Raw genomic sequence first — 26,884 nt, 5'->3', positions numbered from 1 at the left:
TAAGCAAGTAATCACAAGTGCTTTGTATATAAGTGCCTTATAAAGATAGGTCCTTGGTTCTATGGGAGCACATTAGCAGGAATGATGAGTGAGAATGGGAAATGGGCAAGAAGCTGAGGCTGTGGAATATTTCACCTAAGAGGTGAAGTTCAGCCTCCATCTTGAGAGGAGGAGCCAGGGATTGCCAGGCATATCACAAGGGAATTGATTTAGGGGGCAAAGCCCTAGCTGCATTTTACTAAGCTCTATAACCTGTTAACCATCTGGTTTCCTTACCTAGATCTTCACAACACATTAAAAGAGCTTTTCATGATCCTCACAATCCTTCTGTACCTCTAGGTAGCCCTCTTCCATTTTTCAACAAGTTATATCAAACCCCATTCTCTCTAAGCCTCTTTAACTCTTCCTATTTCAGTTATCTATCAGTGTATAGTAAACCACCCAAGACTTAGTGCTATAACACAGTGATCATTTTATTATACTTATGTGTGTCAGGAATTCAGATGAGCATGTTGCTGCTTCACAGTGTCTGGGGCCTCAGCTGGGCAAACTGAAATGACTGAGGGAGATGTGAATGGCTGGGAACTGGAATCCTCTGGAGCCATCTTTATTTACATGTCTGGTGCCAGGATGGTGATGACTTGAAAGCTGGGCTTAGCTGGGATTGGTGACTGAATTATATTTATGTAGCCTCCAAGTAGCTTGGGCTTCTCACAACGGAGCCACCGGGTTCACAGCAGAGCCATGGGGTTCCAAGAGGGGGTACCTGGAAAGCCAGTATTCTATTATAGAAGAATCAGGCAGGAGCTGCTTGGCCTTTCTGACCTGATCTCAGCCGTTGTTCACTGTCACTTCCACTGCATTCTCTTGGTTATGAATGAACCCCTAAGACCAGCCCAGATAAAAGGGGAGGGGAATTAGACTATCTCTTGGTGGCAAGGTCACTTTGTAGAAGAGCATGTGGGATGGCAGATACCATAGTGGCCATTTTGGAAAATACAGTCTGCCACACTCTTTCCCAGTCTTCATATTCATAAATCATGATTCCTACTGAATATTGCCACTTGAATATCCCACACTTACTTAAAATAAAACATGACCATTACTTCTTCTTCTCCCCACCCCTCCAACTCTACCCCTGCACATTGAGAAAATGGCATTGTGTCTGAGTACCTCTATTATCCAGTTATGCAAGCCAGATCCTCTTTTCTTCTTAATACCTCCCTTCCCTACTCCCCAGATTTATAAGATTGTTCCATTCTTCTTCCTTGTCCATGGAATTTACATTTACTCATCCCTGTTGTCACCAGCTTTTCTTAGAACAGTGTTTGCACACATGCAATTTGAGATAGATCACAGAAATACTGAAGTTAACTTTTGTAGTCACATTCCATTCTTCAGACGTGGCTCAAAGCTACTTGTGATTAATTAGTGGCTGATTTGATTCTCTTTCTAGAGAATTTTCCTTTGTGAGTTTATTCATTTAAAAGGAGCAAAGCAGGAAAGAAGCACAATAGGATGAATTCCATAAATATTTTTGAATACTGGCAGCATTATGATAATTGATATATAGACTCCAACAGTTACTGCTTTGAAGGAGACGGTACTTCGGATGTGTAGGTTCTAATGTGTTTATTAAAAACTATCCATTTACAGCTGGGTGTGGTGGCTCACGCCTATAATCCCAACACTTTGGGAGGCTGAGGAGGGTATATCACCTGAGGTCAGGAGTTCAAGACCAGCCTGACCAACATGGTGAAACCTCATCTCTAATAAAAATACAAAAATTAGCTGGGCATGGTGGCAGGTGCCTGTAATCCCAGCTACTAAGGAGGCTGAGGCAGGAGAATTGCCTGAACCCAGGAGGAGGTTGCAGTGAGCCAAGATCACACCACAGCACTCCAGCCTGGGTGACACAGTGAGACTTCGTCCCCCCCCCCCCCGCAAAAAAAAGGCAAGCAAACAAAACTGTTTTGCCTTTGAGATCTTTCTTTAAATTACCACTTTAGTTTGCATTGAGTAGCTACTGTTACTTTGTAAACTGTACTATATATAAGACAAAATTGATATGAGAGGTAAATACAAATCATTCATAGTGTATGGATAATAGAATTTGTTGAATCCATGTAAATATTATTTTGAGGTTTGTATTTGTACTGTCAAAGTGGACAAAAGCAGCTAAGCAAGTTGATAGTAAAAATAATGTTGGGGAGGATGTTTCATGTACTTAGGAGATCAGGTATAATTCACATATACTCATGTGTTTTTTTAAAAAAAATACCAGTCTTTTCTGTTAATTAAACAAGTCCTGTGCCTTATAAACAGTATTGACTTGGCTAGAAAATATTACATAGAAATTCCATAAATAAGCAATTCATAAGTTTTAAATTATATGCCATTCTTAGTAGCATGATGAAATCTTGCTCTGTCCCATTCAGGACGTGAATCTTTGTCCAGCGTCTCCATGCTCTATAAGCTACCTTCTTGTTTAGTCACTTAGTAGCCATCTCAGTGATCACAACTGACTGTTACAGTACGGCAGTACTTGTATTCAAGTCACCCTTATTTTACTTAATAGCCCCAAAGTGCAACAGTAGTAATGCTGGCAATTGAGATATGCCAAAGAGAAGCTTGTAAAGTGCTTCCTTTAAGTGAAAAGGAGAAAGTTCACAACTTAAGAAAAAAAAATCATATGCTGAGGTTACTAAGATCTGTAGTAAGAAATAATCTTCTATCTGTGAAATTATGAAGAAGGAAAAAGAAATTTCTTGCTAGTTTTGCTATCGAACCTCAAACTGTGAAAATTACGGCCATAGTAATGTATGATAAATACTTAGTTAAGATGAAAAGGCATTAAATTTGTCATGAAAGACATGAACAAAAACATGTTCTAGTTGACAGTAATCAAGTTTGATTTTATCTGAGGTTTCAGGCATCCACTGAGGTCTTGGAATATATCCCCTGCAGATAATGGGGAATACTATAATGTGTTTATCCTGATAATTGTAGAATGATATTTTTCAGTTCATTTGCACCAGTTATTAGAAGTTCGCTTAAGTATAGCACAATGTAGTGGATAATACAATAGTTTAAGACTAGAGAAACAAGTTTCTGGATCGCTGCTTACTAGCTCTCAGACCTTAGAACTGGCCATTATTTATTCTGATCCTTAGTTTCCTTATCAAGTTGATTGCAGATGTTCAGCCATTCTTTAGCTTGTGGGCTGTACAAAAACACATGGTGGGCTTTTGTTCACCCATGTTTTAGAATATAAGGAACCTTTATAATCTAGTAGTTAGTGAAGTTAGGGTTGTTTCTCAAGCTCACAGTTATTTAGTGACATTTGATATCAAAACACAGGGCTCTTAAAAATGTTTCACTTCCTCTGATATTCCTAGTTTATAATTTACTTAACCAGAATGCTCTCATTCACCTTATACAAAAACTGCCAGCTCCTCTTCTTCCCCTGCCTTGCCTTTTTCCTTACCTTACTGGTTTGTAGTAGTATCCCAACCTCTTAAATAACAATGATTTATTTTTTAATGAACAGTACTAAAAAAAATTATTTTACGATGATTTAGGGCAGTCAACACAGCATTTCCTCCTTATCCATACGTTTATTTTATTTTATTTATTTTTGACACAGAATCTCATTCTGTTACCCAGGCTGGAATACAGTGGCATGATCTCAGCTCACTGCACCCTCTACCTTCTGGGTTCAAGCGATTCTTGTGCCTCATTCTCCTGAGTAGCTGGGACTACAGGCACGTACCACCACCCCTGGCTAATTGTATTTTTAGTAGAAAGGGGGTTTCACCATGCTGGCCAGGCTGGTCTCTAATTCCTGACCTCAGGTGATCGACGTGCCTCGGCCTCCCAAAGTGCTGGGATTATAGGTGTGAGCCACTGTGCCCACAGCCCACACATATATTTTAAAGTGACTTAGATTATTTCTGATTGTATGTCTTCGTGGTCCGTGCATTTTTAGTAGCTCATCTACAGATCTTAAATATCATTGTGAACCTTTATTAAAGCAGTATTCTAAATAGCTGCAGATAATATTTTTATACTATCTCTCTTCCAGTTCTACCAGTTATAAAATGAAAAGGGGTTTGGTTCACAGAAAACTAGACTGAAAAACTGAACATCAAATGCCTGGCACACAGTAGGCAATGAATAAATTGTATGTATTGTGTAAATAAGTTGTATGTATTGTGGGAATGAATTGTAGAAATTGTATAGCAAGGTGATTTGGCAAAGTCACTTTGTACAGGGTTTAACACAGTCCCTGGTATATGAAAGATGCTCAGTTAGTGATAGTTTTAAATAATAACTTATAGGCCAGTAGTTGTTTATGATATCCAAATTTAACACATTTTGTTCAGTATTCTCAGATATACCTATATCTGAGCAGCTAATAAACCAGAATCTGTAGGTAGATTACCTAATATTGAAACCTGATTAACCATATACCCAAGCCATGAGCCGTTGGACAAATTATTCAACCTCTCTTCCTCAATTTTTCAATCTTTAAAATGAAGATGTAGTATATACCTCATAGGATTGTTGTCAAACATAAGTATGCTAGTTACATGTAAAATGTAATGGTCTACGTAAAGTTTAGTGTATGTGTAGTAGTACTAGGCACACATTTGAAAGTCCTTCCAAATTTCAAGCAGATTTTGTCAATTAGCCAGATTTTTTTTTTTTTTTAAGAGATGGAGTCTTGCTCTGTCACCCAGGCTAGAGTGCAGTGGTGTGATTTCTCACTGCAACCTCTGCCATCCAGGTTCAACTGATTCTCCTGCCTCAGCCTTCCAAGTAGCTGGGATCACAGGTGCGCACCGTCATGTTTGGCTAATTTTTGTATTTTTAGTAAAGACAGTGTTTCACCATGTTGGCTAGGCTGGCCTCGAAGTCCTGACCTCAGGTGATCTGCCCACCTTGGCCTGCCAAAGTCCTGGGATTACAGGCATGAGCCACTGCGCCCAGCCAATTAAATTTAAGGATCTTCTATTACAGGTAGGATTTGACCTTGTAGTATAAATAGTGAAAGGGAAAATTCCCCATTAAATTGAGCATGTGTATTTTAAAGGACCTTGTTTAGTCATAAATAGAAAAATTAGTTAATATCAATGCACAAACATATTTAAGAAGCTAAAGTTCTGGTCTGATAATCTCCCTGGGATAGTCACAAGGGTGGTGCATTGAGGTGTTTTCCCCCTGTCCTCCAACATCTGCCATATGTTTTGTGACTTCAGTATAGCATACACATTATTTGGTTGTGGGTTTTTTTGGGGAGGAAGGGGTGGAACAGGGTCTTGTTCTTGTGCGTAGGCTGGAATGTAGTGATGTCTAGTGGTTATAGCTCACTATAACCTTTAACTCCTGGGCACAAGGGATCCTTTCACCTCAACCCCCCACCTCATGTAGCTAGAACTGCAGGCAAATCACCATGCCCAGCTGATTTTTACTTTTTCTTTTTGTAGAGATGGGGTTCTTTGTTGCCCAGGCTGATCTCAAATTCCTTGTCTTAAGTGATCCTCCTGCATTGGCCTCCCAAAGCACTAGGATTACAGGCGTGAGCCACTGAACTTGGCCCTGTTCTTAATATTAATGCTTGCTTAATACAAATAGTTACTTGACCAAAAAGGAAATGCTTTGAGAAAAGGAAATGCGTTGGGAATTAATAATCTGTAACTTCACCTATCCTTATGATTGTTAATATACATATTCATATAGTTTTGTATAAATTTAAAAATTTAGATGAAACAATTTTAGCACCTAATTTTTATTAAATTTGCATTCTTTCCAACTTTTTATAGAAGTTCCGAATGAGTAATTATGAAATTACTCAGTCTTTTTGTTGTCAAGTTTTCTAATGTATGCTTCTTTTTTTCCCCCTCAGAGGAAATAAAAGCGGAAACTGAAAAACAGAGGTTTGTGGGATTTCTTTTTCTTTTGTAAAAATAATTTGCAAATATGTCAGTCTTGGTCAGAATAATGCAGTCATCTGTATTTTAGTGTGGCAGATTTTCTGCATATGAGTTTTGTAGTAAAATCAACTTTAAAAATAGGTTTTAAGAAATACAATTATATAAAAACAAAAAAGACACATTTCTTAAAACCTATTTTTATATATGTTTATAAAAATGTATGTACTTTTCTTTTTTTTTTTTTTTTTTGGAGACAGGGTCTGGCTCTGTTGCCCAGGCTGGAGTGCAGTAGTGCAATCACAGCTCACTGCAACTTGGCGCCTCCCAGATTTAAATGATCCTTCCACTTCAGCCTGCTGAGTACCTGTGACTACAGGCAAACACCACCATGCCTGGCTAATTTTTATATATTTTGTAGAGATGGGATTTTGCCACGTTGCCCAGGCTGGTCTTGAACTGGACTCAAGTGATCCACTCACCTTGGCTTCCCAAAGTGCTGGGATTATAGGCATACTTAAAAATACAAAAAGATTCTTATATAAATAAGTATATAAAGATACTTCTGAAATACCATAAGGTATGCTTCAGAGTCTTTTCTTAAAGACTTTAATTCATATTTGGAAAAATTAACTTTTTTTTTTTTTGATAGTGTTGGCCTTTTTAGGACAATACTGAGTAACTAAAAAAATTGACTTTGACTTAAGGCCAAATAGAAAGGCCATTGCTTTTTAAAGTATTGTGATACCAAATTCGTTAAGTGACAATAAAATATTTCTGTAATAGAAGCACCTTGAATTTTTTAGTTTTCGTAGACCAGTTTTTACAGACAAGATTTCAGTGTCTTGTGTTTAGTCACAGCTCTGGCCACTAGCTTTTAACCATATGGCAAACCACTTCATTTCTCTGGGCTTTGGTTTCCTTATGAAATATGGGAAGATAGAGGACTGGTTTAGCAAGATTCCTTTTAGAACTAAAATTCTGTGTTTCTACCTGGGTTTATCATCAATATCATAAATGTGATACGCTAATCAGACTTTTCTTTCTCATTTAGTCCTCCTCATGGAGAAGCAAAAGCTGGATCAAGCACCCTTCCACCAGTGAAATCAAAGACAAATTTTATTGAAGCAGACAAGTACTTCTTGCCTTTTGAGTTGGCATGCCAGTCCAAATGTCCCCGCATAGTTAGTACGTCTCTAGATTGCTTACAGGTATGTGTAAAATGGCACTTTCTAAAAACTGTCTACCTTGAATTATTTCTAAAACATTACTCACGTTGATGATTCAGACATTTCCATGAAAGCTTTGAATACTCTTTGGTGTGGTAAGAAACCAAATAATTTTTTATATTTAAGACAGACAATAATAGTTGCAAAAGATGTTTGTAGTTTAATAATGAAAAGTATTGATTTGGTCTCATCAGTGAAATGCAAGACCTGTAATACATTTACCCTGCTGCCAACCTTACATAAATCACCATTTGCACATAATTTTTCTAAGTGTCTGCTGTTTTTTGTTTGTCTGTTGTTTGTTTTTTGAGACAGAATCTTGCTCTGTCACCTGGGCTGGAGTGCAGTGGCATGATCTCAGCTCATTGTGACCTCCGCCACCTGTGTTCAAGCGGTTCTGTTGCCTTAGCCTCCCAAGTAGCTGGGATTACAGACACACCTAACCATGCAGAGCTAATTTTTTTTTTTTTTTTTTTTCTTTTTTTGTAGAGATAGGGTTTCACCATGTTGGCCAGGATAGTCTTGAACTCCTGACCTCAAGTGATCCACCTACCCACCTGCCTCAGCGTCCCAAAGTACTAGGATTACAGGTGTGAGCCACTGTCCCTGGCCAGCGTTTGCTGTTTTATAGTTTTGGTTTTTGTTTTTTGAGATGGAGTCTTACTCTGTTGCCCAGGTTGGAATGCATTGGTGTGATTCTGGCTCACTGCAACCTCCACCTCCCAGGTTCAACTGATTCCCCTGCCTCAGCCTCTGGAGTAGCTGGGATTACAGGCACATGCCACCATGCCCAGCTAATTTTTTGTATTTTAGTAGAGATGGGGTTTCACCATGTTCGCCAGGATGGTGTTGATCTTCTGACCTCATGATCCTCCCTCCTTGGCCTCCCAAAGTGTTGGAATTACAGGTGTGAGCAACCACACCCGGCCCCGTGTCTGCTGTTTTATATGAAGCAATAGGTTAATATTGACACCTTAATATAATTTAATATTTAACTGCTAGACTTAGTTGTGGCAGTCATTTATGTCAGAAAAATTTCTGAAAAATTTTACCCTGTTTTACACATATACAGAGGATCCTCGTAGATACTACATTTGTGGGACAAGCATCTAAGTAGAGGGATACTTCTCTTTTAAAATGTTCTCTCTGTTTTGGAATTATATGTATTCAGCTATAATTTAGTGGCTAGTAAAAGATCATATGTTTTGTCCTTAAGGATTGGTTAAAGATAAGTTCATCTGATTCGTGATCTTGTTTTCACTGGAAAATTAGAATGATAATATCTAAAGCCTTCCTTCTAGGGTATAATGATAATGATTGATGAACAAATCTGTGATTTATTGTAGCTAGTATATGGAAATTAGATTTTCTGCATATTGATGAATCATTTGGAAGGAGATTGGGGGTCATTTAAAGCATGAAAATAATTTTCACAAAAGCAATATCAATAAAACCTTGTTTATAAAGAAAGCAATAAGTGATTTTTTTTTTTTTTTTGAGACAAGGTCTCAACTAGGTTGGAGTGTAGTGGCACAGTCTCAGCTCACTGCAACCCCCACCTCCCAAGGCTCAAGCAGTCCTCTCACCTCAGCCTCCTGAGTAGCTGGGACTATAGGTGCATACCACCACACCCAGCTAATTTTGAGTTTTTTGTAGAAATGGGTTTTCCCCATGTTGCCCAGGCTGGTCTCAAACTCCTAAGCTCAAGTAATCCACCCACGTTGGCCTCCCAAAGTGCTGGGATTACAGGCATGAGCCACTGCACCCAACCACAGTAAGCAATTCTAACTCATCGGAGACAAGTTCTCAAGGCCTGGCTTTCTCAAAATACTACCTGATGGTTTTATTATGGTTATTGTTCTGTTTTTGTGATTATTTCAACTATAATTTTACATATTTATATGAATAAACTATCTACAGGAAAAAGTTGCTATAGCTTTGGCTTTGATAATACCTTTATGTTTTTATGTAAAAATTTTAATGTATATTCAATTGTATACTGTAATTTTAATGTATATTTCATTAGTGTATATATATATATGTACACACACACACATATATATATGTATTTGTTAGCTTACTTAGGATCTTTGTTTTCTTTCTCCATTTTAGAAACTTATTGCTTATGGGCACTTGACTGGCAATGCTCCAGATAGTACAACACCAGGCAAAAAATTAATTGATAGAATTATTGAAACAATATGTGGCTGCTTCCAAGGTCCTCAGACAGATGAAGGAGTTCAGCTGCAGATAATAAAGGTAATTATATAAAGTAAAATAGTTATTCATAATCTATCTCTTTAAAATTCAGATGCCTTTCACCTTGAAAACATCAGGAAAGATCATTTTATGTGCATTCCAGCTATAATGAGGTTATTTGAGGCTGGACACAGTGGCTCATGCCTGTAATCCCAACACTTTGGGAGGCCAAGTTGGGCAGATCACTTGAGGTCAGGAGTTTGAGACCAGCCTGGCCAACATGGTGAAACCTCTGTCTCTACTAAAATTACAAAAAAAATTAGCTGGGCTTGATTGTGGGTGCCTGTAGTTCCAGCTACTTGGGTGGCTGAGGAAGGAGAATCACTTGAACCTGGGAGACAGAGGTTGCGGTGAGCCGAGATCATGCCACTGTACTCCAGCCTGGGTGACAGAGTAAAACTCCAGTCTCAAGGAAAAAAAAAAAAGGTTATTTGGGTATTTAGATGCTTTTTAGACCCCATGTTAGGGGATTTTAATGTTTGTTAGAGTTTGTTAGAGGAAAACTATGTTCTCATATCTCTTCTTTTGAAGGTCTCAGTAGGCTTGAGCTCCCAGAATCTGAAATTTCAGAGTTTTTCTGTTTCTGGCATGTTTCTCATATATATATATTCCATCCGTTAAGCTTTAGAGTAGTTCTTAAAGCTGTGACCCTCTAGTTTCTTCTGTACTGTTGGACCCTTCATAGCCTGTCCTCGCAACCCATGATTCCCTTGCACTCATCCATCTATTGAACTTGCTCAGCTAAGCAAAACCCTGTTCTGGGTTTGTGCTGTAATGTACCTGTTTGATTGAATTCCTTCGGAGAAAAATTAGTAATGTTTTAATTCTGTTACAGATAATGATTTCTTAATGTTATTGCTAATGGTAATGGTGGTAGTTTTTATAGCAGTAAAATTTTCCTGAGCTATATATAGTATAGTACTTTTGAAATTGTTTTTACATGTAGACATGTTTTTTCATGTGTGAATACAGCCCTTTTGGAGCCTTTCAGTTTTATAACTGTTTACTTCAGAAGCCATATAATATCTATATTCTAAAAAAAAAAAATGCTGTGCATGTTGTCTCATGCCTATAATCCCAGCACTTTGAGAGGCCCAGGCAAGAAGATTACTTGATCCCAGAAGTTTGAGACCAGCCTAGGCAACACAGCAAGACCCTGTCTCTACAAAAGTAATTTAAAAAGTAGCTGTGTATGGTGATGTGTGCCTGTGGTCCCAGATACTCAGGAGGCTGAGGCGAGAGGATCACTTGAGCCAGGAATTGAGGCTGCAGTGAGCCATGTTCACTGCACTGTGCTTCAGGCCTGGCAAGAGAGTGAGATCCTGTCTCAAAAAAGAAAAAAAATGAGTTGATCATTTTGACTTACCATGTATAGTTTCATGTCATGTATGGTTTAAGATATGTCCATTAATGCTGACTCTACCTAGCATTGCACAACATAAAGAAGACAAAAGATAAGAGTCTTTGCTCTTGAGAAATTGGAAGTAGCCCAATTTGTGAAAATTCATATAGGTTAAAGTTATTCACTTTACTGAAAGATTTGCCTTAGGAATTTGTTTTTTAATTTGGGACAGTCTCACTCTGTTGATCAGGCTAAGTGCTGTGGCATGATCACGGCTCACTGTAGCCTTGACCTCCCTGGCTCAAATGATCTTCCCACCTCAGCCTCCCAAGTAGCTGGGACAACAGGTACATGCCACTTATGCCCAGCTACTTTAGGATTATTTTAAATGCTTTATTCTAAATCATAAGCCTCTTTGACAGTAACAATAACAACACAATTATTGAGTTCAGTCTGTTAAAAAAGATCTCAGAAAAATTTGAAGGCAAATAAGATGCAATGTGTATCTCCCCAAGTTGATGGTCTAGTTCAACAGATATCTCATGTGACATATCTGTGCTCTACTGTAATAGCTTTAGTGCTGTGCATTTTAGTAAATTAAATAGTATTTTGATTAAAATTAAACTTTGGTTGAAACAAATTAGTTGAATGGTTTTCAGATTATGTGGAAACTACTGACACAGTGAGGAAGACATCAAATATTTTAACAGTTGATGATATATTCAAGGCCAGTAGAAATTCTGTGTATACTACCTGCAATGCAAGTAATAATTGTTTCTGAAAGTTTTAATTCTAATATGAAAATACTTAATTTTTGTGCTGAAACTCCACATGCAGAAAATCACTTTAAGGCCTGATGTGGTGGCTCATGCCTTTAATCCCAGCACTTCAGGAGGCTGAGGTGGGAGGCTTGCATGAAGCCAGGAGTTTGAGATTAGTCTGGGAAACAGAGACTGCATCTCTACAAAAAAAAAATAAACAAAATTAGCTGGGTGTGGTGGTGCTCACCTGTAGTCCCAGCTACTCAGAAGACTGCTTCAAGAGGATCCCTTAATAAGCACAGGAGTTCAAGACTGCAGTGAGCTATGATCATACCATCGCATTCCAGCCTGGGTGACAGAGTGAGAGAGACTTTGTCTCTAAAAAAAAAAGGAAAAGAAAATCTCTTTAACTTTGTCCTTTTTTTTTTTTTTTTTTTTAAAGGCTTTACTTACTGCAGTAACATCACAACACATAGAAATTCACGAAGGGACTGTACTGCAAGCTGTGAGAACATGTTACAATATCTATTTAGCAAGCAAAAATCTCATCAATCAGACAACAGCCAAAGCTACTCTCACTCAGATGCTAAATGTTATCTTTGCACGCATGGAAAACCAAGCAGTAAGTATTTTAAAAAGAGAGTGATTGTATAGAACACAATAGGCATTAAATATAGAAAGGAGTTTACAGTAATTAGAGTGAAATCTTTGTGCCTATAGAGAAGAATATCTTTTATTGACAGTTCCACTTACTGGAGGTTTGTGGGATTCTGTTTTATTTTAAGGTTTACTGACTTAACTTTGGACAAAGTATTTTTTGTTTTTCACAGATAGAATGTGAAATTTACCAACTGCCTCTTCCTTGTGGAAGTACTTAAGAACTGATACTTTTACTACATTCAAGCTTAGTAGAGTGTAATGTAGATGTAAAATACTTAATCTAATCTGAAATAAAATTATTAAGCCTTAAAAAATACATTTCTATGTTGATGAAATACATATTTCCTCCATGTGATAAAGGAGCATGATATTCCTTATACTTTAAACTGCTTCAGGTTGATTCTAAAAGATCAGCAACTACAGAATTGTTTTTAATTGCCCAGGTCTTCACTATTAAAAATCATCATTGAGCTTCTTATTTTGAACTGATTTTAAACTTAGAGGAAAGTTGCAAAAATTTTACAGAGCAATTTCTTTTACCCTTCACCCTGCTTCCCTTAATGCAGTTAACTTACATACCCATAGTATAATTATCAAAAGCAGAATTTACACTGGTATAATATTATTAACTAAACCACAGACCCTACTTGAATTTCACCAGTTTTCCCACTAATGTTGTAAGATTTGACCCAGGATCCCACATTGCATTTAGTATGTATGCATTTAGTTGTTACATCTTAAAGTCTTCTCCAGTCTGACATTCCTCAACTTTTCCTTATCTTTCATGATCTTGCCATTTTTAAAAGGATACTAATAATTAATTTTGTTGAATTTTCCTCAGTTTACTTTATCTGATGTTTTCACTTGATTAGAATGAGGTTGTGCATTTTTTGCTAGATTATCTCTAAAACAGTGTGGTGTCCTTTTCAGGAATTCATGATGTTAACATATCTTAATGTTGGTGATGTTAACCTTGAGCAGTTGGTTAAGGTGGTTATCTGTCAGGTTCCCCTGCTATGAAGTTAGTAGTTTTTCTTTTGCAATTAATAAATGTCTTTGGGGAGACATTTAAGACAGTGCAAATACTCTGTTTCTCCTCAGATCCTCCCCGCCCTTCCTCAGTTTTGCTATCTATCAGTGGATCTTGTTGGCAACATTAATTATTGTGGTGTTTCCCTAATGATTTTTGTGCTTCTCTCTTTCCTTCATTTATTAACTGAAATTCTTCCCCCTTAATTTATTCATTCAATTATTTAAATCAATCTGTAATCATGGATATTTATTATATTTTATGGTTATAATGTGTGCTAAAGTTACTTATTTTGTTGCCCAAATTATTACAGTTTTGGTCCCTTGTCCTTGTGATCACCTCCCATCCTTTTTTGAGTACCTCTGTACTTTCTTTATTCTCAAGATGTTCCAGGCTCATTTTGAATTTTCCCTGCTTCAGCCTTGGAATCAACCACTTTAATAAGGAGCCCTGGCTCTTTTGATTGGAAAATGGTGTTTAATTAAAAACCAAAACCTGAGTGCTAGATGTGTTCATTTTTACTCTGTGTTATTGCTTCTAGGCCTCTCAGCAGATAGAGTTAGGAGACACATGTTTATATACTATCCCTTCTGCCCCACTCAATTCCTACACCTGTATGTGACTTTCCATCTGTAGAAAATAAAACCATGTGTTCATACTGATATTTCTGGTTTCAGTGCAACAAATACAGGGTTCATTTCAGTCTTCTCCCTTTATTTGTAATTTATTTCTCTGAATAATGAGAAATATGGCTTTTGTATTCTAAATACATTGATTGTTCAATCCTGTTATACCCATTAGTTTCAGAATTGCTAATCATTACCAGTGTGAAAACAAATTTACTAAGTAGGTTATAGCATTTATATTCAGTTTTTTTTTTTTTTTCATCTTCAGCCTTATCTATTCAAAATATTAATTTCTAGTTACTTAGATTAGTTCCTTTCTTCCCCACACTCTGCAGTAGGGTAATGCTATTCCTTTGTGATAATAGATTCATTTGTTACTCTCTGCTTTCCATTTTTGGTATCTGTCACATCCTGGTTAGTTTTAATTATAGTCATCCCTCAATATTCATGGGGGATTGGTGCCAGGGCACTCCTGTGGATACCAAAATCCATGGATACTCAAGACCATTTTATAAAATGGTGGAATGTTTGCATATAATCTACACACATCCTCTGTATACTTTAAATCATCTCTAGATTACTTATAATACCTAATATTTTATAAATGGTTATTATACTGTATTGTTTAGGGAAGAATGACCAAAAAACAGTTGTCTGTACATGTTAGTTCAGTACAGACACAGCCATTCTTTTTCTCCCCTCTAAGTATTTTCAATCCCTGGTTGGTTGAATCCACAGATGTGAACCCATGGGGATACAGAGGGCAAATTGTACTTATTTATTTTTTAGGTTTGTAAAACATTACTATGATTTAAGAGTCAGAAGGTCTACTTGGAAAAGTACCAGTTCCTCCTAATTCTGCCTACCTCATTCCTCTTCCTCCCTTCTTTCCATGCCTTTAATGTAAGACAGAAGCCATATGTCTACCTTATAATCAGAAGTGGTCACACAGGTACATCATGGGAAGGGACAACATAAGGGAGTGAAAATTGAGAAGTGGACATCATTGGTGACCGTCTTGAAGATTAGCTACTACACATGCTATATGTTCTCTTTTGTATTTTCCTCTTTTCACTGAGCAGTCTGTCCTAGAAAGCATTTCATATCAGTCCTTAAGGACCATCCTCATTCTTTTTTATAGATTTATAGTACTTTAGGGTATAGTATAGCCTATTATCTATTAAGTTACTCTCCTATGTACTGGCATTAATTTATTTCTGATATTTTGCAGCCACAAAAAGTGGTTTTGCTGCTTTTTTTTTTTTTTGAGGATGTAAATAAAATAATTTTGTCACTTTTTAATAACAAAGTTTTCTTGGTTTGATTAACAAATTTTTTATTAAATTCCTTGTATGTTCCTGGCACTGTGCTAGGCCTCACTTATACAGTGACGAACAAAACTGACTTAACTATTACCTTTCAATATCTTACGAACATTTGAGGCAAAGAGTTTCCCTTAAACAAGTATATAACTGAATTATGATAAAGGCTGTGAACATGTATTGTGTTACAAAGAGTATTTAGTTCTGTGTTATGGATAAATATAGAAAAGAGGGAAAAGAGGGAGATAAAATATGGGGAAAAGGAATACAGACGATTTAACTTCTACGTTTCCTAAAATCTTCTAAGCCAGAAGTCAAATTCTTTGATATTAACCACTGGTAACCTTAATCTTCCCCTTCTTCCACAAAATAAAACTCCCTACAAAGAAAATTTTGTCAAACCATAGTATTAAAATATTTTAATTCAAACTTATTTTATAAATTCATAGAATTCTGGCATTTCCATTTAACCTGGAATATTACTGGAGAATATGAAATGTTCATATTTGGTACTGTACAAGATTTATCTTGGTGGAAATTAATTATGTGAGACTCATTCTTATCAGGCCTTGAGGACCAAAAGAGATGTGTGAAAAACAATAAAGTGCTAAAAAATGAAATCTTGTGATCCCAATTGTTAATGTTTTTAGCATCTTGTGAGCCAGTTTTACAGATAGTATTATATATATTAATACTATTAATATATATAATACTACTATTATATATGTAATAATGGCAGTTTTTCTAAAATAAAATTCAGACATTTGTAGATACATTTTTTTCATAATTATTAAATGACTAGGCAGAGTGATTTAAGCCTTCATTGTAATTCTATTAAATGTAATTTTAATACTTTTTCGTTAAAAGATATTTGACAAGGTGACATCATAACATTCTACAGAAGGATAAACACCAAAAAGTTCCCTCCCACTCTTGTTTCCCATGTGATCTTTTCCTAATCTCTACCCTCTATAGGTAACTGTTAGTACTAGTTTCTTATGTATCTTTATAGACTTTCATTCTGTATGTATAAGCAAAAGTGAATGTGTGTGTGTGTGTTTCATTTACACAAACACCAAATACAATGAAAATAGTATATAGTGAAAGTCTTTCATCTCTATTCTTATGTGTCAATTTCCAGCCACTTAAGAAGTAAACACTGTCCGTTGTTTTTAGTATATTTTATGTTCTCCATTTCTGATAAACTATAATTTCCAAGCATAGAGACAAGGTGGCATCTTATAGAAAGGATTGTTTATACATCATCCTTCCACATTTTAAACAACTTATTTTACTAATACTGGAAATTTTATTTATTTCCAGTTACAGGAAGCAAAACAAATGGAAAAAGAAAGGCATCGGCAGCAGCATCATCTGTTACAGTCTCCAGTAAGCCATCATGAGCCTGAATCACCTCAACTTAGATATTTGCCACCTCAGACTGTTGATCATATATCCCAAGAGCACGAAGGGCACCTTGACCCCCATACAAATGATGTAGATAAAAGCCTTCAGGATGATACAGAGCCTGAAAATGGATCTGATATTTCCAGTGCAGAAAATGAACAGACTGAAGCTGATCAGGCAACTGCAGCTGAAAGTAATCTTCTTGAGAAGGGGATGTGGGTTGTGTGTGTTAAGGGAAATGTGTAGGAATGAGAGTTTTGATGAAGAAATGTTGAAAGGATAATATGATTTAATGTTTGTCAGACACTTTGTGGTAATTGTGGACTTTTCTCGTTGTAGGTGGTAAAATTAATTTGACTATAACCTACAAGATACCTATGAATAATACTTTGCATTTATTAGCATCTCATGAGCAGTGTGATTTATAGATTTCGTTTGGAGCTCAGATATGTTTCTAAAGAGGGTCATAAATGTCCATTAAGTGTTATATAGGAATTTCAGTTTTCTTAAGATTGGTTTCATAGCAAACAAGTAACCTAGTTTTCTGAAATATGACTGAAATTTTAAAAAAGTCATTAACAGTCTTAAAAAAATATGATTATGGGCAAAAAAACTACTGAAATTAAATATAAAAACAAAGTTTTTGAGTGACCAACTGATAGACTAAAAATTTCATTTTTTAAAATCATGGTGCTTAGTAATCACTAAAATTGAGATGTTTACTGACTTTTTAAATGTATAAGAAAACACAAAGCTATAAAAATTGATTTTACAAATTTGTTTCTCTGCAGAAATTATCCCATGAAGTTTTTTTTTTCCCCAAATATTATTTTCAGCTTTAGCTGTTCTAAGAAACTACCAGGGAGTTTGTGTTGTTCCCTACACCCTTTTTAAATGATGGGAATTCTGTTGCCTGTCCAGTGAGGTTGTCTAGAACTAGGATGGTTAGGGGTCAATTACAGTTCATCTGAAGTCTGTGTATATACTCCACTTTGAGGAAAGACTTCAGTAATACATTTTCAGCTCTTGATTTTCTTTTTTTAAACCATGCCTTTCCCAAAACTTAGTAGTGGCATGAATACATGCCTTTTTACACTTTTCCCCCAGCTTCCTGAAAGGCATGCTTTTAAAATAGTACTTTACTGTTTGTTTTATAAAGAGGTGACTTGCTAAGCTAAGCATTCACAGTACTGAAGCTAATAGTGAATTCATATCACTTATATGATTTACATTTGTCTAGCCTACCTTTGCCAAAATTTTCCCTGCTTTCACTGTGAGCTTATAAAGGGGTAAAGGGCTAATGTCTAATAAAGCCGGGACTTTATTCTTTTGTTTATTTATCTATGTATGTAGCAAACCTTCATTGAGCATACCGTGTCTTAGGCACCGTGCCAGGACTTGAGGTTAAAAAGATGATGGAGATACAGCTACTGCTTTTAGTGTTCTTAGCATACCTGGAAGGTCAAGTGAGCATAAATGAAAGATAATATGTGATAGGTGTCCTGAAAATGCCATGCACAAAGTAATTATGCTAAGAAGAGTTAGAAAATTTCTTTGTAGAGAAAGTGATGATATTTTAGTTGAATCTTGATAGATAGGGGTAGGACATTTTCCAATCAAGGAAACAACTGGACTAAGACCCAAGGAATGGGAGCGTCTGCTGTGTGTGAGGTACCACTGTAGATGCCTTGTAGAATACAGAGTTAGAAAGACAGTTTCCTGTGGCATTGTCATGATTATTTTGGCTCTAAAGATGTTTTTCTCCCAATAGTTAATATAAATGAAAATTCTGCTTGGCAGCCATTGGTTCAAAGTGCATTTTTTGGAGTACATCTCTGTCACCAGCTGTGTGACTTTGGACATAATAGTTAACTTCTCTAAGCACTTCGTACATGTAATAAATATTAGTCAGTGTTATTCTGTTCTATTTCTTTCAGATAATTTATGTGAAAATTGGCTCTTCACTAGTCATTTTGTACACTTTTAGATAGTGGTTATGTATATTTAGTTATTTTGAAACTCTAATTTTCAGGCTTTAGGTAATTTTAGCCAACTAGAGCATGGAAATAAAACACTTAAGAATGGTGGAAAAATTATCTGTCTAGACATTTATGTTTTTATTCCACAGAAGACTCTAAATGCTATTTTTATTTGGATAAATGCTATTTTTATTTGGATATCATGTAAAATAAGGTTGTTCATTTACATGCATGTTTGTCGGGTTTCACCTTGTGGCATTCAGTATTTTGTAGGATACTACAGACAGTAAATTGGTAACAATGAAATTATAGGGAGGACAGGCACCTAGAAGCCACTATTATCAGTAGTGGTCCTTTTTTTCCTTTTGTTTTTTTGTATACAGGGTCTTTCTCTGTCATCCACACTGGAGTGCAATGATATAATCATGGGTCATTGCAGGCCTCCCAGGAACAAGCAGTCCTCCCGCCTCAGCCTCTCAAGTAGCCAGGACTGTAGGCAGGTGCCACCATACCCAGCTAATATTTAAATTTTTTGTAGCAGCTGGGCCCCACTGTGTTGCCCAGGCTGATCTTGAACTCCTGGGCTCAAGTGATCCTCCCACCTCAGCCTCCCAAAGTCCTGGGATTACAAGTGTGAGCTCCTGTGCTCAGCTGTAGTGGTTCTTTGTAGTAGTAGGAAGGGACAGGGAGTTGAAACTGCAACATCACCAGCTAATATGCTGTGTGATGCCCTTTGATGTAGGACAGTAGTAGCTCAAGACAGTGTTTTGAATCCCAAAGCATTCTAGAGTGATAATTGAGCTGCTTTGAGATATTTTTCAACATTTTAAAAAAGCCCAGTAGAATTCCTGTTTTTCTCTGCAATAGACTATGCAAGATATCTAGAACATCAGATATCATCAGTTTCTTCTATGTTATTCAGAAGTTTTGGTCGGCAATTATCTGTTGTTGGTGTTGTTTTTGTTTTTTTACATTAAATTGGACAATGAATTCTTTTTTAACTTCTTAAATTTAGTTTTACATTGGCTATGTAGATTCTGTCAGTGAAAAAATAGGAAGAGCCAGAAAGCACTGGTGAAGGCCCAGCTGCTTCTTCAGGGACCTCACTGTAGAGTGTTGATCTTACTGTTGATGAGCCTAAGTAATCAAAACAAGCTTTAATTACATAAAAAAAAATATTTTTTTTTGAGACAGAGTCTTGCACTGTCACCCAGGCTGGAGTGCAATGGCACAATCTCGGCTCATTGCAACCTCTGCCTCCCAATTTCAAGTGATTCTCCTGCCTCAGCCTCCTGAGTAGCTGGGATTACAGGCATATGCCACCACACCCAGCTAATTTTTGTATTTTTAGTAGAGATAGGGTTTCACCATGTTGGCTAGGCGGGTCCCGAACTCCTCACCTCAGGTGATCCACCCACCTTGGCCTCCCAAAGTGGTGTGATTACAGGCATAAGCCACTGCCGCCTGCCTAATTACATTTAATATGTTTGATAAGGGATAGTGTAATATGTGTAGTAAGTATAAGTAAGTATGTGTAGGACATGTTAGAAACGTTTCATTCAAAATACATTTTAAAGTTTTGGTTCTTAAAGATCTAATCTAGAAAATTCAGTTAAGTGGAATAATGTAATAGCTTGTCAAAGGAATCGTTATTGAAATTGACTTAAATTTGGAAAATATTTAAATTTTGGTGTAAATTTTGAAGGTTTAGCATATAATTGCTTCTAATTTCATGTATCTGTTTGATTTTTTTCTTTTATTCCTCATTGTTTAGGAAAGTTTTTTCATTATAAATGTTTACTAAAAAGCTTTCAAAAAGTTAAAATAATGTTCTGTTGAATTTTTCTTCTTTTAAAGCATTATCTAAAAATGACATATTATATGATGGAGAAAACCATGATTGTGAGGAAAAGCCACAAGACATTGTACAGAACATTGTAGAAGAAATGGTGAACATTGTTGTTGGAGGTAATATACTTCATTCAAAATTTTTTTATTCTGTCTGTGAGATTGCATCTGACTTTGGAGACTTTGTAATGTGTGGAACAGAAAAGACAAAATTAAAACATTTGCAGCCAACCAATGGAAAGTTATAAATTCCATATTTAGGATTTTGGCCTTGATTCTAGAACAAATGGGTTAATATTGAAGATTTTAGCACTGAGAAATGAAATGATCAGAACTATGCTTTAAGAAGCTAAGTTGGGAAATAGGAAGTCCCAGTAGGAGACCAGCACAGTAATCAAAGCCTGGATAGGACAGAAACAGTGGAAACGGAGACAAAAATATGGATAAGTGATGTAATGGATTTTGAATCAAGAAGATTTTATAACTGATTAAGTAGGTAAAGGAGAGAAAAGAGAAAATAAAACATGTCAGAGGCCCTCAAGATTACCCCAGGGTTTGGTGATTTCTCTGGAAGCCGTCACAAAACCCTGCATATAGTTGTACTCCCTGCATGATTTATTAGTGAAAAAGTACAAAGCAGAATCATCAATAGGAAAAGGGTATATGGGGTGAAGTCTGGAGAAAATCAGGTACATGCTCCAAAAGTCTCAGTGAAGTCATACAAGATGCTCTTAATTCAAATTGTGAAGTGCTGTCTACCAAGGAAGCTCATTAGAAACTCGGGGCCAAGGTTTTTATTGGGGGCTGTTATGTAGGCACCTAGCATGTGCCAAAATTCAGACTCCCAGAAGGAAGGCTGGTGTTGAGGACAAATCACACTCTTCGTACAGTTTAGAATACAGATATTGATCAACTTACGACCTATGCAACTTATGACCATTCGACTTTACGACCACAATCGCTAGCCACGACTGTTCCGCGTCTGGCAGCGCAAACGTTGCCCAGCTGGGCGTACAATAGTGCGGACCAGCTTCCGGCAGCACTACCATCTCTGCGTGCATATAGCCTACTCAACTTACGGCCAAATAGTGTTACGACCGGTCTGTCGGAACCAATTGTGGTCGTTAAGTCGAGCACTAGCTGTAGTGAATCACTTTTATCAGTTCTGGGAATAGTGGGATACCTCCCAAAATAGTGGGATCCCTCCCAAGTAGGCCTTTCTAAGGATAGGCAGTCTCTGGCCTACTATGTTACCTCTTTTCTGTACAGGTAGTGTTTCAGTTTTTGAGTCTAAATGGATGGGTGGATGGTGGTACTATTGGTAGAATTGAATCATCTTGGAAGATAAATCACTTGGGAAAAAAGGCATTTAATTTACTTTTGACATACTGAATTTGACCTTCAGATTGGCCATTCATGTGAAAATGATTATGAAATAGATAATGGAAAATAAGACTCTGGCTCAAGAGTTGCCAAGGCAGGTGGTATAGATGGGAGTCATTCTGTTAAAATTAATAGTGAAGCCATGAGATTACTAAGTGGGAAATGGTAGAGACTGAAGAAGAGACAGTGATTTCAGGAGTATGAATTATATATATGTGTGTGTATATATATATATGTATGTATTTTAAAAAATCAAAATAGGGAAGAGAAAATAGCAGTATATGCCCATGCATTCTTTAAACATATCATAATATAGTTAAGGAGTTGGAAAATTGTGGCCTGCAGGCCAAATTCAACCTGCTACCTATTTTTGTATGTAAAATAATACTGTGACACAGCCATGTTTGTTTTTATATTGCCTATAGAGGCTTCTGTTGCACTACATAGGTAGAGTTAAATTGTTCCAGTAGAGATTGTACCACCTGTGAAGCCTAAAATGTTTATCATCTGGCCCTTTATAAAAAATGTTCACCAGCACCTAACAGAATACAGAGTCTGAAGTGAAAGTTTTGTGCAACCTTTTTCTTAGGAAAAATGTCAAACCTAGAGAAAAGTTCAAAAAAAAAAAAAGTTCACTTGTACAATGAAATGAACACCTATGTGCCCTTTATCTGGATTCACTAATTGTTAACGATTTTGCTATGTTGCTTTGTATATCTTTAAACACACATACATATGATGTATGTGTCTTTGCTGAACCATTTGAAAATTGATTGTATACATCTTGACATTTCACCCCTAAATACCTCACAGTGTATGTCTTCTCCAAATAAAAGCATTCTTATACATAAGCACAATTCCATTTCACACCTAGCAAAATTAATACAATTTCAAGAATATCTAATATACATATATTTTTCATTGTTCCCAGTTTTCTCAAAATGTGTCTTATATCCTTTTTTTTTAATCCCCTAAATCCAGAATTTACCCTAGGTACACTCTCATTTGCTTATCTGTCTGTTTGGGCTGAAGCAATCCTGCTGTCTCAGCCTCCTGAGTAGCTGGGTCTACAGGTACACACCACCATGCCTAGCTAGTTTTTGTATTTTTTTGTCGAGATGGAGTCATGTTTGTGTTGCCCAGGCTGGGCTTGAACTCCTGGCCTCAAGTGATCCTCCCATCTCAGCCTCCCCAGGTGCTGGGATTACAGGCATGAACCACACACTTGGCCCACTCAGTGGTTTTAGCACGCATTGTTGATCCTTGCCTTACTTAGATACGACACTGGGTTGCAATATAGCAATTTTCTAATTCTAACATTCGTTGACATTTTTCTATAGAGAAGAACTCTCTCATCCCTTCCTACCCCCACTTAAAAAATATCATGGGTTCAATGAATTCTTTTATTTATTATCTGATGTGTTATAATCCTGTATCATTATTGTTTTTATTTTTTGTCTGCCAGTAGGAATCCCTTCAAGCCAACACCCGTGTTCTTTTGATGTGATTCCATTAGTCTTTGAGCTTTTCCCTTAATGTTTGAACAGAAAGATGTTCCAGGTTCTCCCTCAGCTTCCCTTTTCCTCAGCCCTGGAGTCAGCTAGTTCTCCAAAGAGTCTCTGTTGTTCTTAGTGGGCATTTGTTTTTAGTAACCAAGAATTGTGTACAAGGTGTGCTTATTGCTAGCTGCTGAGATGTCCTTACTTGTAGTCCCTTCGAATGGACAGAGATAGGCAAATGTGCAATTAGTTTTAAGTTCCTATTTGTAGTTCTACTTCACATTCAGCACTATTAGGTTTCTCCTCATCTTCCTGTACTTCCTATTTGTATCTTCCTTTTCCTGCAGTGAAAACCCAGATTCCCAAGAAGATGCCATTAGCAACAGCAAACCTATAAAGTTCAAGATTTCTCTGTAATTTTATGCATCCTTAAATATATCCTGCTAAGATGAGTGAGAGGACTGTTTTTAAAAAGTTATCTTGAATTAATTATTTTATTGGTTCTTTTTTTAAATATGAAAAATGTTTACATGATTCAAGGTCAAAATTACATAACATATTTACATGGAGAACTCCTCCATCAGCTCCTTCCTTCTCTGATCCTCCTTCTATAGGTAATCACTTTCACTAGCTTTTAGTTTATCTCTGGAGATTAGGGGGTTGCCCATACATATGTGCTTGTACGTAAAAGAAGTAAGCAAATGCATATATTTTTATTTCCCTTTCTAACATCTTTTGTTAGAATACTGCATGTGTGTGTGTATGTTGCTTTTTTTTTTTAACCTAACATATATTAGAAATCATTCTATTTCAGTTGACAGAGATTTTCTTCTCTTCTCTCATGGCTTTCTGCATAATACTCCCTTACGCAGGTATATCATAGTTTATTCAGCCAGCCCCCTATTGTACTTAGGTTGTTTCCAGTGTTTTGCTGTTACAAATAATGCTGCAGTGCATAACTTTCTACATCTGTATTGTTTCATATTTATGGAAGTTTATCTTCAGGGCAAATTCCTAAAAATGAGATTATTATTGGGTCAAGTGGTAAATGAATATGAACATTTGTTAGCTATTGCTAAATTCCTCTTTGTAGGTGTTGTGCCATTTTGCACTCTTATCAGTAATGTATGAGAGTCCCTTTTTCTCCACAGCTACTAGTACTAAAAGATTTTGAGTTTTCACCAACCTGATAGGTGAGAAATGTATCTCATTTTGGTTTTAATGTACATTTCTCTGACTGTGAGTGAAATTTTTCACATCTATAGGATCATTTGTATATCTTTTAGTGAGTTATCTATTCATGTCTTCTGTTCACTTTTCCATCAGATTTTTATCCTTTTCCCGTTAAGAATCCTTTCTATATTAGGATTCTGTAATATATTTTACAGATACTTTCTCTCAGTTTATTATTTGCCCAAGTCTTTTGATCTTGTTATGTTGTGTTTTACTCTACATAATTTTTAAATAACATTTTTCACACGTGCCTGCATATATATATTTAAGTATAAATGGGAATATACTTAAGTCTGATAATTTGCATCTTTCACATAGTAAACTATATCCATTCATGTCTATTTGTATTTCATTATATCACTGGGCCATAATTTATTTAGATAATCTCCTATTAATACTAGCATTTAGATTATTTCCAGGTTTTTGCTTTTTGTAAACATTGTTGTGATATACCTTTCTTATGATAGACATCTTTTTGCACTCATCTTTTGGATAAATTATAAAGAAGGAATAGCTTGATCAAAGTCTATGAATATTTAAAAAATTTGTATACAGTGCTATAATGTCATTGTAATGATGGTATTTATTGTTTTAATTTGCGTTTGACTGTAAGGTCAAAACATAGGCAATCATTTTGATAGGTCAAAGATTGTTAATTTTATATATTTCAACTTATCATTGGACTGTTTATACTTTTTTGAATTACTATTTATGTCTTTTACCTGTTTTTCCTTTTCTTTCTTTTGTTCTTATTTTCAAGAGTTCTTCATAATAAAATTATTTTTTGTTCAGTGTATTGTAAATATTTTTTTCTACTCAGTCTTTGTTTTGTTTGAACCTTTTTTTTGTTTTTTTGTTCGTTTGTTTTTGAGATGGAGTCTTGCTCTGTCACCCAGGCTGGAGTTCAGTGGCAGGATCTCGGCTCACTGCAACCTCTGCCTCCTGGGTTCAAGCAATTCTCCTGTCTCAGCCTCCCACGTAGCTGGGGTTACAGACGCACACCACCATTCCTGGCTAATTTTTGTGTTTTTTTAGTAGAAACGGGGTTTCACCATGTTGGCCAGGCTGATCTGAAACTCTTGACCTTGTGATCCACCTGTCTCAGCCTCCTAAAGTGCTGCAATTACAGGCATGAGCCATCGTGCTTGGCCTATATTGTTATTTTCTGAGCACATACTTTACCGCAAAAAAAAATTTTTTGAGATTATCTTTTTATTTGTGGTTTCTGTTTTTGTTTTGCTTAAAATGAATTTTACAACCCTAAGATTATAAAATATGCTACAATACATTTTTTAATAATTTATTTTTTGACGTTTCCTCTTTAATTCATCTGAGATTTATTTTTCTTTATAGTTTGAAATTGTATAGCTAATTATAATCTGTGGAAATAATCATTTCTCAATTTGAAATGAAAATTTTATCCTAAATCGTTCTGTGTTTTGAGTTTTCTGTACAATTGTATTGAGCTATTTGTCCATTTTTATCCAGTGTTGAATCCTTTAAAATGTTTTGTCTTTATAGTACATTTTGATTTTCATAATGCAAGGCCTTCCACTTTAATTTTTTTCTCGTGTTTAATTTTTGTGTTCTATGGTATCAGTTTTTGAAATATGTATTAAATGTGTTATTTTTTTAGGTGAACGTTAGAGCCACTTTATTAAGTTCAAAAGTTAACGCTTATTTAGTAATTGAAATTATCACGTGCTTATAAATTAACTTGGGAAGATTATATCTTCTTTGCAACAATATTGAGTCTTCTCCTCCAGAAACATAAAAAGTTCATTTAGTGAAGCCTTTTACGTCGTTCAGGAAAGTATTGTTTTCTTCCTTTGGCTCTTACATTTTTGTTAAATTATTTCTATATGTTTGGTTTAGTTTTGATAATATTTTGGTTGAGTCTTTTTTTTCTATTCCCTAATTTAATTGGAATATAGAAAAATTCTTGTTTTTCTGTATTTATCTCCTATTTGGTCACCTTCTGACCTCATATTATTTCTAAAAGTTTTTCATTTGGTTGTTTCCTCTTTCCTAAGTGAATGATGAAATTTTAATCTTTGTCTTTTCCTTTACAGTATTTATACCTCATTTTTGTTTGTTTCTTTGTGTTACATTACATTGGCTAGAACCTCCAGAAAATGTTGAGTAGTGTTAATGATGGCAAGGATCTTCATTTTTTTTAACATTATTGATAATATTTCACCATTAAATTTGATGATTGCTGTTGTTTTTGGAGAATATTCTTTATCATTACTTTTGTTTTTTAAATCAGGAGTAGCTATTGATTTTTTTAAGCCTTCTCGTTATTCTACAAATATTTTCTTTGTTGTTGTTGTTAATTCTTCATTCTTCCTGTGTTCTTTTCCACATTTCACA

The 26,884-nt window shown here is 35.9% G+C and overlaps 1 protein-coding gene across 2 annotated transcripts in view; it reads left to right on the top strand.

Annotated features, from left to right (window-relative positions):
• The window catches only part of ARFGEF1 (ADP ribosylation factor guanine nucleotide exchange factor 1), a 151,507-nt gene that overhangs the window by 30,637 nt on the left and 93,986 nt on the right, over positions 1 to 26,884 (top strand). For both annotated transcript variants that reach the window (XM_032296263.1, XM_032296264.1), the window contains exons 2-7: positions 5,909 to 5,939; positions 6,988 to 7,144; positions 9,275 to 9,421; positions 11,967 to 12,146; positions 16,486 to 16,762; positions 20,406 to 20,516. In XM_032296263.1, coding sequence (XP_032152154.1) covers positions 5,909 to 5,939; positions 6,988 to 7,144; positions 9,275 to 9,421; positions 11,967 to 12,146; positions 16,486 to 16,762; positions 20,406 to 20,516 — 903 coding nt within the window. The remainder of the gene's footprint in view (positions 1 to 5,908; positions 5,940 to 6,987; positions 7,145 to 9,274; positions 9,422 to 11,966; positions 12,147 to 16,485; positions 16,763 to 20,405; positions 20,517 to 26,884) is intronic.

Source organism: Sapajus apella, unplaced genomic scaffold (genome assembly GCF_009761245.1).
Source record: "Sapajus apella isolate SASKATOON/1434 unplaced genomic scaffold, GSC_monkey_1.0 scaffold35, whole genome shotgun sequence".
Lineage (NCBI taxonomy): Eukaryota > Metazoa > Chordata > Mammalia > Primates > Cebidae > Sapajus > Sapajus apella.
This window is presented reverse-complemented; position numbering and strand designations above follow the sequence as displayed.